The sequence below is a fragment of the Ciona intestinalis genome, chromosome 8 (assembly GCF_000224145.3).
Source record: "Ciona intestinalis chromosome 8, KH, whole genome shotgun sequence".
Taxonomy (NCBI): Eukaryota; Metazoa; Chordata; class Ascidiacea; order Phlebobranchia; family Cionidae; genus Ciona; species Ciona intestinalis.
Genome location: NC_020173.2, coordinates 2,268,148 through 2,286,963, shown reverse-complemented (window position 1 = coordinate 2,286,963; position 18,816 = coordinate 2,268,148). Strand labels below are relative to the sequence as shown.

Genomic DNA, 18,816 nt, shown 5'->3' with positions numbered 1-18,816 from the left:
TCACATTTAGTTTACACAGTACTTTATTTACACTATGAAACAGATAGTACACAAAGCTCGGCAGTAAGACACATGAACGGTTATCAGAAATATCGTTAGCTTGTTTGTATCAAAGTCCATAGAAATCACTATGGATTTTGGTTTGTATAAGGATTTTGATCTTAACACATTGAATTTCCAGTTTGATATTGCCTTTCACAGATCTGCCACTTTTTCGGTGGTCGACTTTACCTTTAAAGACAGGCCGACGCTAAAGTACAATGACTTTGCGCTGACACCATTTTCTGTTGCTGGGGCTCTAGGCTGGGGTGTATCTCTGCGTACCTTTACAGGCATACTGTTATTCCTAAATATGCCAGATTCTGCTTTGTTGCCTTGGCCACTAAAATGTTCAGCGTAATCTCTGTAAAATCGTTCTATTCGTTCTTTGCGTTCTGGTAAAGGAGTAACGGTGGCTTCCCCCTCAAAAGCTGCATTCAAACATCCAAAATCGACATCTGCACCGTCACTACAACTTGTAGATTCATCCGAAACAGTGACAACCACTTTCCGATTAAGCATAGGCGTCTGAAATTTAAAAGTCTAAAATTGATGTGTTGATGAGTCTTATTTTAGAGACAGGTTCGCTCTGCGCTTATCTGCAACACGAAATAAATTCTTAGTTATATTGACGTTACGTTATTACGTTCAGAAGCGAAAACGAAAGCTTTTAAATATTTTGGTACTCGCCAGTTTGTTTTTTAAAGCGACAACATTTTCATTATGTTGTATCGGTTCATGCTTTTGTACTTCCACAACTGATTCTGTACGTTCAGTAGTTGTGCTTGTAATCTTATTTTCAGACGAACTTGACTTTTTAAGTTCTGTTGTAAACTGCAGCTCTCCAGCAACTGCAAAAAGAAGATTCTTACGATCATAATCCATCGGTTGCAACACAAGTGTTTACCTCGTTTGGAATCGCTTTTCCATTTCGGTGTTATTGTCCGAACGACCGATCGCTTTATCACGCTATCATTTCTAAAAAGTAAATATATGTAAATCTGCATTTATTAATTACATCATGACTTTAAATTCTTACTGAGTTTCTTTGCTCTTAAACCAAGACCATGAACCGTTGGTCTGACTTGAATTTTCAGTGTTGCCAGATGAAGACTTTCTACTTCGATAGCCCTAAAAAAAAGACAGACTTTACATTAAGCTAGCTTGCAACACTACAATATAGGTTACCATCGATGTTGTCGTGTTGTAGTTTGACCTCGTGACGCTGTTAGTCACGTGGTAGCGACCTCTCACCCATGAAGGACATAAATTTCGTCTCCTGGCGTATTTCGCCAACTCGGTCCTTACTCGTTCGTTTAGGAGGCAGTGGAAAATAAATATGAAAACACCCTTAACAAAAAGATTCGATTCAACATTTAGTAAGAACAAGCATATTGAAAGTCAACCAACTTATCACTATATTGGAGCTGGTAACAAACAAACATTATAGCTAGTTTAGCTACCTGTAAAGCATTGCATGTGGTGAATAGGTAAGCCATAACTACAGACTTTGAATCCACAAAGAAGACACCAAATATCCAAGTTATACCAAGAAGACAGAGCAAAACAGAAGAACCTTTAATCCACGTTCTGAAGAAGATGGTGAAAAAATACAAATTTACAAACACGTTCTTTATATAAACCGGTTTATTCTGTTGATTGGGATATGCGTAGCAGGGCAGGGAACGATGGGCTACCGTTTTAACTTACTTTTCCTCGTCCCATTTGGTATAGTTAACAAAAAGCAATCAAAGAATAGTAAAATCATATCCTCTGTTATTATTTGTTTAAAACACTGTCCGGATATTCGGATATTGTGTTCTAAAGGTGTCCTATCTTACGCCACAGTACTATAGCTTTACTTACTTGGTTTTTGCAAGCCTACTTCTGTGCGCCGGCGTTGTAATGCGATGAGATCTCATGACTCTCATCGCGATAAAGAAGAAGTAAATATTCACGCATATCACGCACAAAGCGGGTCCAACAAAACTCCAAATCATCAAGTCGTCTTTGGCATGCAACCAACAACTAAAAGAGAAAAAGCTAACTTTCAAGGTCGTACCAATCCTATGGGTTATCTATATTGTCAGTCATACATTACAAACAAATCACATAAATGATCAACTTGTAAGCGTAAACGAGGTGTGTGAAACAAAGCAACTTCGTGTTATAACAGCCTGCCACGTTAGGATAAATAACTTACACTCATTCATTTATTATGTTCAATATACGATTACCTTTGAGTAGTCCCGTAGCCATCATATCTTATAGCTGCCGTAATAGCAACCACAAGAATCGGGCTTCCATATGCGAAGGCATAATAACAGGCAAGTCGCGAGGACTTGTCGATTTCAAACACTTTCACAAGTGAGACGTACAGATGCATTCCTTCGATACACATCCACGCGAAAACGGTCAGGAAGAGGTAATGCAAAACTCCCGCAATTATAGGGCACAAGAGCTGCAATCCATAATAACAATTAAAGAATATTTAAATCTAAAAATACGACAAACGTTAAAACACGCTGACAGTTAAAAACTTATTTACATTTGGTCCTAAGAAAGAAGGAAAATTTTGTTCTAGATTAACTTCAACTTAATTTAGATTAGTTTAAAGTCAGTAAAAACAGTAGCCATACCGGATAACTTGTTTTATCGGCGCCTAATAGGAAAGCAGTTTGCGCCAGACCAAGAGTAAAGCAGAGATTCTTGTGTATAGAAGTCCTGATTGACCGCAGACCACGCAAGGTGTTGAAACAAAAGACACACATGACGAGACAGACGATGGACATTGAACAACCGATCCATGTTATGTAAGTCAGAACCTCGTTATTGATTTTATCGAGCTGCAGGAAAAGCAATTAACTTGTCAGTTTAAGTATTTACAAAGTTTAAATGTAGTTTGGCAAATTCAAAGTAATTCAGACAGCGGCATCTGGAAAGGGTCGCATAACATATACAAACAAAAGTCACCGCAAATACAACATCCATTAAGAACTTGTGGTATGGCTCTTTCGGCAAAAAATGGATAACCGACGTTTTAACCACTTATTCAAGTCGTCTTTATCAGGGTGAAACAGGTTTGGACATAAAGGATATTTGCTTTCTTCTCCTGTTTGTTTTATTTCACCGACCTGAACTCCTCTAACATCCATTAGAATTGCAAAATTAGTCAAATGGTCGCATTCACATTCAGTATGTGTATTGTTGCTTCGTATCCTTTTACAACCTTCAGTTGACCAATGTCCAGCGGACGAATTGCCCACTACTGCGAGTTTCGGCTTCCAAAATACACACCTTTAGTAAAATACATTGTACAATACTTATTCGTAGCAAATGTACAATGAATCCAAATATATAGTACTGTCGGGAAGATGCTGGGGGACACCTTTAACACATAATATCCAAATATTCTGATCGTGTTTTAAACAATTAATAACGGTTCATTGGAGACGTGTTTTAAACAATTAATAACGGTTCATTGAAGTGAGAATACGGTTTTATAATTCTTTGAATGTTCTTTGTATATACTACCAAATAGGGCGAAAAAAAATAAAAGGAAAAGTTGTACTACTTTTCCCCGCATACTACTTTACACTCTTTACTTGTTTTAGTGAATCTTGCAACACCAAAATAGCTAAACCAATTATGCAACTCGCACATATGCACATGCAACAACGCTAATACTTCTATACCTCATAGTACAATGCACAGATGTGTTCTTATGCTTTAAAAGGAACTTCACTTTTTGCGTCTTCAGCAATTCTACGGGCGCTGGCTGAACGGAAGCAGATATGACGTATGAGTTGACCAAGTACCGATCCTCACTCGTACTCGTGTTGTTCAATAATGAAACATTACCACGGCTATCCTTGTCCTTGTCAAGTGTTTGTACATTACCCTCAAAGCTGTTACCTGAAAGAATCTAATTAAACTATATTGATCTTAAAAACGTTGTTCTATCGGTTCTAAAGTGAAGCTCCAATATGTGAGCTTAGTTAAGCACGCTTTTTGTGGTGGCAATTAATGTTTATAAAACAAAAGTTTTATTAGTTAAAAACAAGAAGTAAAACTTTTAGCATCTGTTAAGTTGGATAAAAGATTTAGGTGCATATAACGGCCACGCTTTTTAACTGACAGTCTTTCCCACGCTTTTTGACCATATCGTGTTTTAACAACTGTTGTTTTGCTGTTGATTCCCTTCGCTTGGTTGGGATATGACCTTCGCTATCGTTTTCAAATAAATCAATAAAAGTTATGTTTTAAAAATACTAATATAATTTTACCTAGCAGCGTATCGAGGTTCTTGTATACTGCGAACACTACAGTTGTATCATTGGCAGCATTAGGTGAATAAGGCACAGCTATCGAGCCAGAATCATCGATCCAGTTTGTATCGTTGCTTTTCTGGGAACTCGAGGGAAACTGGACTCTATTTACCGAGTTCAATTTTTGGCTTTGCGGATTTTTGCCTCCAAGTGACATGACCTGTAATATATCATCATATTTAAGCCGACATTGTTTTATAGTTTGATTTCATGAGTAGGTGTCAAGCTGGGTAACATGAAATGATATGGCAGAGTGGAGGAAGATGGGATACCTTTTCATTCTATTTTCGCGTCCTATTTGGTAGTAAACAAAGAACAATAAAATAATTATAGAACCGTAGGTTATTCTTACGAATCCCATATAGAGCATAGACCGTTGTTAACTGTTTAAAATACGATCAGGATATTTGGATATTATGCGCTAAAGGTGCCCCGTCTTCCAACACCTACTATACATTAGTTTAAATTTGTACCAGTAAGCTTAATCACAAAATTACAACTTTTGATGTCTGTATAAATGCGCTGAAGCACTTGTTGATGATATATTTCAGAATATTTTTAAATTAACCGGTCTTACATTAGATCCTAAACTAATTCACCTGAAAAGCAGTATTTTCGAAATAGTTTGTAACTGATTCCCCTGTATCTATTTGCTTGCCTATCTTGAATCCCATGTCGTCCACTGCTTCTGTGACGTCATAAGCGTTCGACGCTCTTTCGTTCTGCAAAATTCAACAATGAAGTTTCTTTGAAAAAACTTATTATTTTCTATCATATTAAAAAAAGTTATTAAAAAAAAGTTATTATTTTCAACCATGTAACCTCTGGTATTTCATTCCAAACGTCGATTAGTTTTTCACCAAGTAGAGTGTTTACTGTGGTTTGAACAGACTTCAGTAACATTTTGCTTTCTTTGGTTGAATTTGATGTTACATTCGTACTTGTCTTAATTTCAGAAAGCCTGCAAAATGTCAGATATTTAAAAAAAATCGTTATAAAAAAATAAAAAAAAATTATTACTGACAAAGTATAAGGACTGTTATACCCGCGTTGTCCCGCAAGAATATAAAATTTGCTTCTTTTTTAATTTAGTATTCCTGTTTAAAAATATTTCCTTTCCCCACCATATATGGTATGACGGGGAAGATAGAACCCCCTTTTTCCTTTTCTCAACCCATTCAGTAGTAAACAAAGAATATTCAAAGAGTTTTAAAACTATATTCTCGCGACTGCCATAGACTGTTATTATTTATTTAAAAAAACAGGATATTTGAAATTAGGTGCTGAAGGTGTCCCATCTTACCCCACTCTACTATATGTCCTACCTCTTAACAACCAAAAGATTTTCCAACAAGTCAGGTGAAGAAATTGAGTTACTGGATTGTAAGAATTCTGCTTGTTCTTCGGCAATGGATGATGCAGTAATGTTTGAGCCTGGCCATATATGAGAAACAATATAAGAATTCAAATGTAGGTGGCGCCAAGTGATGTATTACCAATGAAAAACGGTCTTTATAGCAATTGTCTGTTTTTTTTGTTTTTTTTAAATACCGACATTTTGTTTGAAATGCAGCGAGACACCATTAGAGTTTACCGTTAATTCAAAGTGACTGGTCCAAAGACACATCATATGCCCGGAACGATAACTATTTAAGACATGGAAGAAACCCCTTTCACACATATTCTAATAATGTTACCACAAAAGCCACATGTTAGCTCCACCTGGTTCTAAATGTTCCAACGATCGAGATATTTCGTAAATGCGATCCGAGATACATTGGCTCATATCTGGAACGTCGTGTGACCATTGACCACCTTGTTGGCATTCAAGTGTAACTCGACCCATCGTCCCTTGGGAAAATATGTGTATTTAGTATTCCTATATTTATAATATTAACGCTCAATCCATATTTGTGGAACAACCGATTCGCCGTTACAGTAAACTCAATATATAGCAGGGTGCTGGGAGAAGATGGGACACCTTTTTATTTTCAGACGAGAGCTTCTGGCACTGACAGTTAATTTCTTATACAAATCCAATATATATAGTTTAATTTTCTCGTCAAATTTGGTAATAAACAAATAAATTAAATTTAAAAACCCCCCCGTTTCCCCACGACTCCCATAGACCGTTGTTAATTGTTTAAAACGCGATCAGGACATTTGGATATTCTGTGCTAAATGTATCACATCCCCCCCCCCTTTTTGCTATATACATTGGAATTTTGATTAAATTGGGGTGGGGTACCGAATCGACGCTCTAGTAAACTTAAAAAAATATCTATCGAGCTTCTGGAACGGCGTTCATGTGAATTCAGTCTGAAATTCAGCTTTTATGTTATGAACATATACCTGGTGGACAGTTGGTTGAAATAATTCCCGGCGAACTTTCATAAAACTTTACGCCGTCAACGGTTACGCTGGAGCAAGTTATAGTGTTGCTGGTAGGTGAGATAGCTTCGTTGGTATGCAATATTGCGGTCTAAAAGTAAAAGTTATAAGCCTTAGAAGTAAGATAACAAAATGCTTAACCGTTTCTGCGGTCGTCACGATGTTTTGCGTGGTTACAGCTAAAGTTTCAGCAAGTGTTGCAGTTGTCGTGTTCGGTTCACCAAGATGCAAAAGTGCTTGAAGTCTAATGAATAAAAATGTTAACTTTTACTCCACAGTATAAAAGTACGACAGGGGAAGATGGGACACCTCTTCGTTCTATTTTTTTGTCTCATTTGGCAGTAAACAAGAGCATTCAAAGAATTATAAAAGCGTATCCTCACGACTTTCGTCGTAGACCGTTGTTAATTGTTTAAAACACGATCAGGATATTTGGATTTTATGTGAACAAGGTGTCCTATCTTACTCAGCAGGACCATACTAAAACTGTTATATCATTTATACCTTATCGGTGCTTTTGTTGGCTCAATCATGGTTCCGACATCTTCTGATTGAAACAGGTCAAGCAGAAGAAGGCCGTCTTCTCCGTCGACGCTGTTCTGCTTCTCATATACTTTAACATCACTACTTGACAGACTTCTCTCCGTTGTATTATGCGCATTGTTTTGTATTGTAGTCGACAGGACATGTTTAGTTGATGTTTCTTGCAATGGAGTAGAGGGAGTGCTTGCTGTAAAAAAAAAATTACGTCGTTTACCAGTTGGACTAAATATGTGAATGAATGAAAGTATTTAACTTGTTTTATCCTCGCATGGCGGAGCATTCGCAGCCATCATAACAAGGGTGTTCTGTTTCATACACCTCGTGCTGTCTCGAGTTACCACATATGTAACGTCGTAGGTGATTGTTTTAGGAGAAAGGGTGATATAACAAAGTTTTTTTAGTATATATGGCTAAATTTAAACCACCTATTAAGAACCTCTTGGTTGAAATAATTACCGTTAAGTGTCTTTCAATGATTTATTTCATTTAAAAAAAAAAAACTCTATAAATTACAAATTTACCCGATTCATGAATTGTATGCCCTTCAAAACTATTCATATCTGGAAGTGTGAAGTTGTAAGACGCTGAGCTTTCGCAAACAAATCGAATTTCGACGTCAGATAGATTCGTAGGTGGTAGTAAGGATAGCAAACGTGTCACCGACAATTTGCACGACTGTAAATACAAAAGCATTAATCCATTCATACAAGTTATATAGGATGGGCGAGTCTGCATAAGATTTTTTCATCCTATTTATATCAGACTGTTATTTACACGTTAACTCAGATGTTAAAGGTTCTAGACGCTGCATGCCCCAAGATTTTAAATGAAAAAACTGTGCGTTTTGTAGTGAAAATTGAAATTTTTAAGGGACAGCGAAATGACATATGTTGCCGATTGGTGTGAAACAAGTTTTCGTATTTGACAAAGATTGGTTTATGTCCTGCGCAAACACACATGTCCGATGCGACAAGCATTTAATTGAACTCCTATTTTAGAAAACATGATTACCGGTTTCCCATCACATACTGCTCTTATCAATGCTGATGAACGGCTGGTTACGTCATATAAGTCTGACGTAGGCCCCTCGCCCATTTTCGAGACAAGAGAAGCGAATTGGATTCGTATGAGTGAGCTATTCTTCATTGTACAATGTAACCTGTACAGTAGTTATAATTAGGTAGATTGATATTAAAGTTTTTAGTTAATTTTTTTTACTCGAGTTCTTCTGTGTGTCGGTTCAGTATCACGTGGTATGTGTTGTCATGGCTACTGTCGTTGTCACACCTAGCGCCGATCATTTGATTGACACACTCGCATTGATAGCCAGGGTCAACCCAATCTAAAATGTAGATTCTGTTATAACACTGTAAAAATAGTATATAGTATAAGGGTGGGGGAAAATGGAACGCCTTTTTGTTCCATTTTCTCGTCCCATTTGGCAGTAAAAAAGGACATCGAATTATAAAACCGTATCCTCACCACTCCCGCAGACCGTTGTTAATTGTGTAAAAAACGGTGTAGGCATTTTGATATAATTTGCTAAAGGTGTACCCCACCATACTATACATATAAAGAGATGGTGCTATTACCTTTTAATTGAAGAGAATATGAAGTTTTCTGAACTGGGAGGTAGCTTTGGAATTGTTCTAAAAAGGTTGAAGCAAAATGTTTACAAAAAAGCAATACTTGGCGTATATGTTCTAAAACCGACCTGCCACAATGTATGTATCGTAGTTTAAATTATAACCCAGGTCTATAGTCGAAGATGGAGCTGTTATAAGTCGGCAGCCGAACCGGTTTGATCCGGAATTTTCTGGATATTTTGTAACATCGAATCCAGTGCATTTAGGTGAACGTTTCTGTAAGCATAATGTTGCGCATTCTGAGCTTGAATTCAATGAAATCGGTCGTTTGTATTGTTCAAATGCGAGCTCCGTTTTGGGAAAGTATCTGAAGACATCGGTTGATTCGAGAAGGCGGCGAACTGACAGTCGAACATACGGATCTAAGTAAACAAATAAACAAATGAACTTTGATTAAGAAATTGGAGAGCAAATTGCCTGTGATTAGATTTTGATTTGCTTCAAGGCGCCTCACGCCATGTTCACAACGCTACAGACTTGTTTACTTTTTGGCTTAAACTAGTGATGGTATATACACTCGTAGAATTACTGATCCAATGAACAAGCACCAGGGGTGAGTTATATAGTGCATGGCATAGGAAACACGGGCGGAACAAACGCGCACTGTACAGAGTTTATACCATATATGACAACTATTCTACAAATAGGATTACACGGGTCTATGGCTCAGTGTGTGGTTCGGAACATTTTTTGTTATTTCGCAATTTGTTATTTCGTCTCCTGCTACATATGGTAGGGTGGGGAAATAGAACACCTTTTTACTCTATTTTCTTGTCCTATTTGGTAATAAACAAAGAACATGAGGAATTTGAAAACGCATTTTCATGCCTCCAAAATACTTTTGTTAATTGTTTAAAACACGATCAGGATACTTCGATATTACGTGATAAAGGTGTCCTGTCTTACCCCACTCTATTATATATTACACCAAGTAAAGCAATTATGTGTATACCTGAATTATTCACGGCACTAGTTTGTCCTGTGACCAGTTTCCAGTTACACCCTACATCCTCGACCGTATTCCCCATTCCTGAATCCTTTAAAGTTTTCAGTTGCTGTTGAATTTTCTCCAGCAAATACATTTTCGTTATACTTTGATCACACTCTGCAAGATTCAGGACCCAAATTGTTTTCTTTGCGCCAGAAATAACTTCTAGTTTAATGCTTAAATTTCGGTCTTGTAAAACTTCGAAAGAATCTAGAAGGCGATGCTTGAAAATATTGTCATTCCTTTGTTTTGGGTTTTCAAAGTCTACCCAGTCGTTTACTGGTCCATAGTTTAGCCAAGTTGTATTCAACGTCGAATAAAAGGTCTGAATAACCGGTAACCAGTCTGAAAATAGTTTGTTTTAGGTGTTTTGCATACAAAACACGTTGCTAATAACTTAACCAGACCGTATACAAACGAGAAATCGAACTCTTCGAGATAAATACATAAATAGTAGGGTGGGGAAGATGAGACACCTTTAGCACCTAATATTCAAATATCCTGATCGTGTTTTAAACAATTAACAACGATGTATAGAAGTCATGAGGTTGGGGTTTTATAATTTTTTGGATGTTCTTTGTACTACCAAGCGGGACGAGAAAATAGAATGAAAAGGTGTCTCATCTCCCCCCACCCTACTATATGAAAAACAGTGTGTAGAATATGACTATTGATTTGAGCAATGTATTGTACGTTGCGTTTATAGCTGTTTGCGTACCGTTGTATGGGACCATGTTCAAATACGATTGTTTTATAGAACTTGTTACACTGCAGCCGGTAAAATTAGCTTGTAGTCGACAGTTTTGGCTTTCTATACCGCTTATCTTCACTCGTATCGCTGTGGTTGGCACAGGCCAATGTAGAAACAAAGTACGACTCGATGTTGAAATTGCGGTCTAAAAAGAACAACACTGGTTTGACGACCGAAGTTGCACTGTTTAAATAAGTACTATTTAAACAGATTCAAACCGCTAAGGTGGTGCATTCAAGTTACAACAATTTAGAGCAAAGGTTTATAGAAAAGTAGTCTTTGTAAATTAGTGTTTGTAAAAGTTAAATATTTTTTAAAGAAACACAAAACAGCATTGGCCAAGAGGCTGTAAGAAAATATTTATGGTATGGTGGGGAAAATGGGACACTTTTTCGTTCTATTTTCTCGCCTTTTTTAATAGTAAACAAAGAACATTCAGATAATTATTAAGCAGTATCCTCACGACTTCCATAGACCGTTGTTAATTGTTTAAAACACGATCAGGATATTTGGATATCATTTGCTAAAGGTGCCCATCTTCCCGCACAGTATACTATATATATGATATAACCTCCTGTCTTTCACTATAATTGTGGTAACTTTGATCGCCTTTGATTTGAACTTCGTAGTCGATTGTATCGCATGATTCACCAGTTTCCCTTTGAAGTGAGGTTAACCTTATAGAGTGTATGAAGAGTTTTTGGCCTGGAGAAAAAACGAACAGTTTGAAGTCTTTGTCAAATGCAGTGCGGAAATGCGAGTAAAAGTGCGGTTTGAAATTGGACAGCAGACGTTCGAGATTTAAACTGTAATTCTACCGGGCAGGTGGGTAGGTATAGTTCACGCAGTGGTAAATCACAATAGCCCCGTAGTGATTTCCTACAGACGTGTCTTATGTGATATTTGTAACGCTACGAGCTTCATTACCTCGTTGACGAATTGATCTAATCTGGCATGCCGACGACGCATGATAAACAAGCTTACGCGACCGAAGGGACGCCATAACAGGTAACAGGTGGCTGTATACCTACTTCCTTGCTAGTATAAGCAGGGACCACCGTGGTGCAAAGAATTCATAGACCCTGGATTGATTTCGTTAATTTTGACGATATTCAACTACAATTGCGCTGATGTTTCCCCTTTTGGGCGGGTAATGATAAAGAGAAGTCAATTTTCCAATCTTCCATTTGAGATTAGAACTGCGACGACCGCCGACGCTGCAGCGCGGAGCCAGTGTTATACCGATCGCGCCAATTAGGCCTGTTGAACCCAACCTGTTATGACGCTCACTATGGTGTCGTATTTCATACAAAGCCGATGCACATGCCAGAACAAAAATTATGAAATTCCGGTACACATACCGTTTTTCATGGGTGTTCAAAACTAAATTGGTTCGGTTGCAAGTTACATTCTTGGAAGGCAAGGTGTACGAAAAACACGCCCGTGTTATAACGAATACACAGCACCAAGCAAAAAAACAGTTGAATTTTTAATGTCTATTAAATTCTATCTTTCTTAGTTCTGTTTAAATATACGACAGAAGCGTAAAAGTTACGAAGCGTTATCTAACGGGATTTCCGAGTTAGAAATCTTTCACCTCGCCGCGTCTGTGCAAGGGTGTTACGTTCGTAAGTATCTCAGCTCATCCCGCAGCGTTTCCTCGCAAATGGTTGTGCCACTGTATATAGCAAATGGTATATAAGGTGTAGTAGCCAGTCCTGAAGTAATAAGCCACAGTGGTGCAATGAATATTGTATGAGCGCATCGACCTCAAAAAAATCGATATAGCTGTTTCGAAAAGCGCGTTATGTAGGCGCAGATAAAGCGAAAGCCTCTCTGTTATATAGTACGACAACTCCTCTGTTACACAGTATACAAAAATGATTAATGTACCATTGCAACAATTGTGCGGGTGAGCTAGTAAACAGCAGCATGCTATAGTATCCATTGCATTAAGGAGGAAATGGCTTTAGTGGAGGCGGGGCTATTTATAACAAACCAGTACAACTATAAAATGCGCATTAAAAGGTACCACCCACGGGTCTAGCGTTAGAACGTTTGGCAGGACGTATTATAGATCGAAAACCGCAAATGATTGCAAGGCGTTATTAACATGGTTGGATCTAAAAATCCCCAACAGACCGCTGCCATCACATTGCCGTCAATCAGCCATTGTTTACGTTGTTATTCTCGCGGAAACATGTCTGCGCATACTCAAGGACCAGAGATTACCGTGCAGATATAGACCAGCGAGGCTGATGAGAAACGGTGCAGTTTGACATTGTCGCATATGTAAGCAACAAGTCGCGTGGATGGGCCGCTTCTGTCGCTTTGTGTGCTGCTTGGTTCGCACGGTGGAAAAACGCAGGTGTATAAAGGATTTACGAGTGAGCAAACGGTCGCCAACTGCTGCGCTGGAATTAGGCAAACACGCTGTAAAGTGCGAGGACCAGTTCCCAAGCGAGTACAAGGCAAGGCGCAATTTTCACTGCAGTCTGAGCATTCTCTACTATTCCCTTGCCAGATGAGAACTACTTGTCAGACAACATGTTCCAGACAAATTGGTTGATAAGATATAGTTAAAAAGCAGTTCAGTTAGACGTTTTTATATCACATGGGAGTTCACTAGGTTTACAATGTCGATGAATTGAACTTTATTGAAGTGGCCAGAGGGAAACCTGATCATAAAACGTAGTTTAACGTCTAATGATTAAAGTGGTTAGGCTGTCGTAAACGAAGCTGTATTATAAAGATCTGAAGCAATATTTCATATACGGTTCTAATTAAGTGAGAGGATACAATTGTACAGTACAGAGAATTCGATCTCAAATTACAGGCCTGTGCCGTTACTCCGCGGCCGAATTAGGCAACATTGGCGTGTGCGTAGAGACGACGCCTAAACATATAGTTAGTCCTGTTTGAACTGAACGATGACAAATAATTACTGCTTGAAAACTATGCGCTTGCCGACGTCATAGACCTATCAGGAGTAAACGCGTGTTTACGTTTGCTACCAATTGCTGGTGATGCGAGTGTCACTGATGTCAAAGTGACTAGCGGTTTTACGGCCTACACAGGTGCCTTTATTTAGATCTGAAAGAGATAATTGAACGTAAACAGAGCGGCTATAGATGAATATTGGTGGAACTTGGGTGGCATATTGAGAAGAGCTTCTATCTAAACAGGTCTATGGCTTGGTTAAAATATTCATTGGTAAACTTATATCAATGTGTCACTGTGTATGCGTTTACCAAGTTTAGTTCAGTATGTAGCGAGACGTTTACTGTATACGTGTAGCGAGTATTAATTCATGCACAACTGCATTTAAATTAGTATTGATTGACTGTCAGTCATCGCTTGTAATTCGTAATCCGAACGTACTTACGGTGGTCACGGAAAATAAATATGTCAGGCAGAAACATAGGTTATTGATTGAGGTATGGAATGTACTTTAATATTGGTTAACATGGGCGACAACATAAGTACGTCTGTAAATTCAATATAGATTGTCTGTACTGAGTGTTTACTCGCTTACTGTTTGTTTGCTAGGCTAGGGCACACCAGTGGTTTGAATTGTTGCCTCCTCGCTAGTTAGACCGATTGTGCTTTATAGCCTATTGGGATAAGAATGGCCCAACATTGTATAGTGCTCGCATGGCTACTATTTCAATGTAGTTAGGTTTTGTTTGCGTTGTGGGATTTGCGGTTAAGATTATACGTTCGGTGGTATTTGCGATACCGCGCCAGGACTAATGAAGGTTTAAGACCTAATTTTAATCAACGTGTTCTTTCATTTAAAGGTGTTAAGAAAAGTTATTTAAACATGAAGAGAGACTACTTTGCGATTTACTGTGGCAGCAGAAAGTTAAATATCTCAAAGGAGGTTCTAACATCTAACAGTGACTACTTTCGTGCCATGTTTGATTCGGGTATGACCGAGTCACAGAAAGGGAAGTTACGAGTCCGTATGGACGAAGACGATATGTTCAGTCCAAAAACCTTACGTCGGGTTTTCGGATTTCTAAAGAACTTAGAAAATTGCGGTCGAAACCGTAAAGCTGGTGTTTCTTTTTGGAAGGCAAAAGAAGAATTGACAAATAAACGAAACAAGGGTTACCAGCGATACACCTCAAGTGAAAGTAAACTCTGCAGTTGGATTAAAAAGGCTTCTACCGAAGACGTAAGACACTTGTTGTCAGCTGTTGGTTATTTTCAAATGCACGGCCTAATGCAACAACTAATGACATGTAAAAGTGAAAGTATGGATCACGTTTTAGCAGCCAAGGTTCTACCCTTTGCATTAGATTGCGGTATGCTCGATTTGCACACTCTAGCGTTCAACTCTGTCGTACAAAACTACATCGAATTTCTGCGTTACGTGGACAGTGACACTAGCGCCATCACTCGGGAGCTTTCGGCCGAGATTCTGACCGCTCGTTGTCTTGGAAAAGACACGCCAGACAACGACCTGTGCGCGCTGTACAGAACAGACGTAGAAATTTGTGACAACGGAGGGGTTCGATGCTCGTACACTTTGGTCAAATTTTCTCCAACAAATGACGTCACAGACTCGCAGTGGAAAGCGGAAATAGTTGATGACATCACAACTGACGCAGACGAACACGTGGTCGATACCGTCACAATTAACAATTATCTATATGTCGTCACGTCACAATACGTCAGACCGAACACAAACATAAGAATCTACAGATACAACCCAAATTATAAGTCAACGAAAAGAGCCGATAAACATAACACTACCAACAGATGCAGCATGGACTTATCGGCTAAAAAGCTCTACACTGTAGGTAGTGGCACTTGTACGCCAACAACGACTCCAACAAATAAGTCTACCAACCAGTCACCCAATATTTGTCGTGCTTGGTGCCTGGAATCAGCAGTGTTGACCAAACACGGTTATGTGACTGGTTTTCAAGCTACTACCGGTACAGCAATAAACGGTTCTCACGATAAATGCGGCAGCACTGGAATTTACATTCTTGGGGCACGACGCACGACACAAGGCAGAAGAACAAGAACACAGAATACAGAGTATTTAACTGACGTTGATTGCTACGACCCAATAAAGAACCAATGGTTTTCAAAGGCACCAATTCGAGTTACCGATCACATCAAAACCGGTAAGTATTTAGCCCCATATTACTTAACATAATATACCATACTAATTGCAATTTGTTAATATATCGTTTACTTTTCAGGCTGTTTGAGTGCTTTGAAACGAACCCAATCTACAAGTATCGATGCTATTTGCGTGAAACCGACCACCAACAAAGATGGGCAAATAAGAGTTTCAATACAAAAGCGACCAAGTGACCTCAATGCAGATTACGCGCTCGGTCGATCGGGCCAAATTCATGACGTCGTTTCTAAGCGTGGTACAGTTTTCCGTGACGTCACGAACTTGATTTATGACCCGCTAGACAATAGTTGGGAAACGGAACGACACAGCGATTGCAACGCAGGCATGGGGACTTGGTTTCAACGGCAAGACCCCCTCTTGCGAAATGACATTCAAAATGAGGCATTCTATCATTCAGGGAGCCAAGTAGTAGCTCGGTACTGCAATGAATCGTCGGCCTTTCGACTAATTAGCGATAAAACTGCCAGAAAAGGATCGGACGCCGTTCGGTTGGAAGTTACGAACAGAAGGAAATGCGGAGAACAATCTACTAAAGTTATTTACAATATCCCGACGCCATTGAGCACAAATTACGACCAAAATGCTATTGAGCTCAGCCGAGTGGACAATGTACTCGTTAATTCTCAATTAGCCGTTCCCTTGCTGTTTAAGTTGCGTTTTCCACAAAGCCACATGTAATTTGTGTGATTTCTTGCACACGCACTCTTCAAATCTTATAGAGTCGTTTTCTTATTTCGATTCTGTACTCGGTCGCTTTTTTGTACTTACCGAATTCGAATTCCACTGACTTGAATAATCTTCCTACTTCAATTTCTTGCTGTGATTCTTCTGCTCGTTTTCCATTTACCTTTTCCACTGTGAAAATAAAATAAAAATTGCAAATTACTTTGCGGGTTCTAGTACATACAGGAAAACATTTTGGTGTAAAATATGGGCCAACACTTTATTTAACCGGAACAACTAAGAAGTGGTTTTTTTGTCATAGTTTTAACAAAAACAGTGTTGATCGACTTTATCAATTTATTCAATGCTTTATATTTCTGATTTTGCGAGGAATGCAATTGTGTAGGATTTATAGGAAAGTCAATCGTCGGTGTGTCTCAAAACTAATGTGAGCTAATTGGAGCACGTCAGCAAAACATTGGGTAATTTTAAAATCAGCACAAACCTGTTATATGATCATTGCAATCCAATGTCTTGTAGCAGATTCCACCATTTCCGCAATACGGATTTCCGCATTGAATTGGGGAACTTGCTTGGCATGGTTCAATATCCCGGGTCTCAAGTGCGTCTTCAGGTGACAGAATATATCTTTCATTAATCGAGAGTCTGTACACGCAAGAGGATAGCGTTTGGCTGTACATTAATTCGTTGGTGGAATTTTGAGACAGTCCTGCAAGCGTGACAGAAAATTAGATAAGTGATTTTTGTACCTTACAGTCATGCAAGTTCTTATCTTACCTAGAAGCATAGCAGAAACAGTTGTTGTGATAAAAGCTGAGAGAAACTGCCTCGGTACTTTATAGTTGATTGGTTGTAAGTCGTCCATTTCAAGTCTTAACTATAGCAGAACAAATAGAATAGGCAAAGTATAATAAATATTCTAGTTTTATTTTCCATGCTTACTTTCGAGCCGTTTCGCTGAAACTTCAAGACATGAAACTCCTCAGAAACCTCTAAATGCTGCGCCACTGGCAGCGTCACAGTAGCTTCGTTTTTCTGCTTGGCATAAACGTATAATTTGTAATATGCTAACTACTAATGAAAATTCCGATTAATATACCTTTCCAAGACTGAACATCAGTGCACCGTTCTGCATGCCAACAGCAATCCATGAGTTGCCGATGCCTCTATAATACAACAGAAGTCCATTCGTGGAACTCAGTGTGAACATCACCTTTAGCTTCCTTATCTCCTGTGAATCTGCTTGGGGGGTGTTGGGCGATTGGCCAAGAGCAAAATTCGCGAAGCTTTGGCTGCGCAGACGAATCGCGTGAAGCTGAATTCCGACATCTTATGGATAGAAAGAATAGAATTGGTTAAAAAGGTACTACTGAAATTGCCATTGTAAACTTTTTACCTAAGTTTATGAGAAATAATACAGCGACAAACCAATTAGCGATCTTCATTTTCGCCTGTCGAATAAAACTTTCACTATTTTTCGATTATTATTTAGTACAAAATATCTTCTTTCAACTTAACCTCGTATTTTCAACACTGCTCGATATGACCACAGACTGCATGTATGCTGACCTCGTAAATGAAACAAACTTCCGAAGTTCGCTGGACATAGGGGAATTGTCGGCAAAGGAAAAAGGGCATGGACAAAAGTGACAAACAATAGTTACTGTGGATTGTAACTTTATACGCGACGATATTTTCTCGTCCCATTTGGTGGTAAATAAAGAGCATTCAAAGAATTATAATACCGCATTCGCACAACCCCGGTAGACTGTTGTTAATTGTTTAAACACGATCCGGAGATTTGGATATTATGTGTCGAAGGTGTCCCATATTCCCCCGCGGTACTTAATATTTCTTTACCCGCTGGCCGCTCGCCAATGATGATGACAGAATCTTGAATACCGTATCCTCTGGCTTAGACGCCAATGCGTGTTTTATGTCTTTATTCACGTATTTTGGGCTTTAAAACATCACCAAAGTATTCAAAGCTACTGCACAAGTAAATTTGAAAAACATTAATATAAGATTTCTATTTAACACCATATATTTCAATTAGCTCCATAGATATCTTTTAAGTTTAGTTCAATTATTTATTTTGTTACCTGACCGCTTGTTTGCTTCCTTTTCCTTCTAGATATAACGTACACGAACATTACTTACGATTAGTTCGCGCGACTTTCAAAAGGATGTTTTAATGTGTGATAACAACACAATATGTACTCTGTTTTAAGTTTTTATTTCACGTTATTGTTAGCGTAGTAAACATTAGTCGGAGCGTTTAGGTA

At 38.5% G+C, this 18,816-nt stretch overlaps 2 protein-coding genes and 1 long non-coding RNA gene across 3 annotated transcripts; 2 read left to right on the top strand and 1 right to left on the bottom strand.

Annotated features, from left to right (window-relative positions):
• Nucleotides 1-5: 5 nt before the first annotated feature.
• On the bottom strand, nucleotides 6-18,077 carry LOC100181704. Its single transcript, XM_018812748.2, has 33 exons — nucleotides 17,928-18,077; nucleotides 17,631-17,860; nucleotides 17,474-17,566; nucleotides 17,309-17,408; nucleotides 17,016-17,240; nucleotides 16,616-16,702; nucleotides 11,258-11,391; nucleotides 10,654-10,831; nucleotides 9,900-10,280; nucleotides 9,016-9,309; nucleotides 8,894-8,950; nucleotides 8,520-8,643; nucleotides 8,313-8,460; nucleotides 7,823-7,976; nucleotides 7,263-7,488; nucleotides 6,900-7,002; nucleotides 6,720-6,849; nucleotides 6,090-6,218; nucleotides 5,693-5,801; nucleotides 5,190-5,328; nucleotides 4,967-5,089; nucleotides 4,326-4,527; nucleotides 3,735-3,954; nucleotides 3,174-3,336; nucleotides 2,679-2,885; nucleotides 2,277-2,500; nucleotides 1,906-2,067; nucleotides 1,503-1,629; nucleotides 1,228-1,389; nucleotides 1,079-1,170; nucleotides 947-1,017; nucleotides 730-890; nucleotides 6-567 (listed from the first exon to the last, which is right to left on the bottom strand). The coding sequence occupies exons 1-33, from the start codon at nucleotides 17,974-17,976 to the stop codon at nucleotides 196-198; spliced, it is 5,376 nt and encodes a 1,791-aa protein (XP_018668293.1). The 5' UTR covers nucleotides 17,977-18,077; the 3' UTR covers nucleotides 6-195.
• LOC108949722 lies at nucleotides 14,490-16,732 on the top strand. Its single transcript, XM_018813107.2, has 2 exons — nucleotides 14,490-15,827; nucleotides 15,906-16,732. The coding sequence occupies exons 1-2, from the start codon at nucleotides 14,510-14,512 to the stop codon at nucleotides 16,523-16,525; spliced, it is 1,938 nt and encodes a 645-aa protein (XP_018668652.1). The 5' UTR covers nucleotides 14,490-14,509; the 3' UTR covers nucleotides 16,526-16,732.
• On the top strand, nucleotides 17,803-18,722 carry LOC113474430. The gene is made up of 2 exons (XR_003396094.1): nucleotides 17,803-17,894; nucleotides 18,084-18,722. It is a non-coding gene; the product is annotated as an uncharacterized LOC113474430 (long non-coding RNA).
• The last annotated feature ends 94 nt before the right edge of the window (nucleotides 18,723-18,816 follow it).

Coding starts and splice junctions, on each gene's coding strand:
- LOC100181704 (XM_018812748.2), bottom strand. CDS start 17,976: ATGAAGATCGCTAATTGGTTTGTCGCTGTATTATTTCTCATAAACTTA. Junction 4,528..4,966: donor TCGAAAATACTGCTTTTCAG/GTGAATTAGTTT, acceptor GATATATTACAG/GTCATGTCACTTGGAGGCAA. Junction 568..729: donor TCGCTTTAAAAAACAAACTG/GCGAGTACCAAA, acceptor TTTAAATTTCAG/ACGCCTATGCTTAATCGGAA.
- LOC108949722 (XM_018813107.2), top strand. CDS start 14,510: ATGAAGAGAGACTACTTTGCGATTTACTGTGGCAGCAGAAAGTTAAAT. Junction 15,828..15,905: donor TACCGATCACATCAAAACCG/GTAAGTATTTAG, acceptor TTTACTTTTCAG/GCTGTTTGAGTGCTTTGAAA.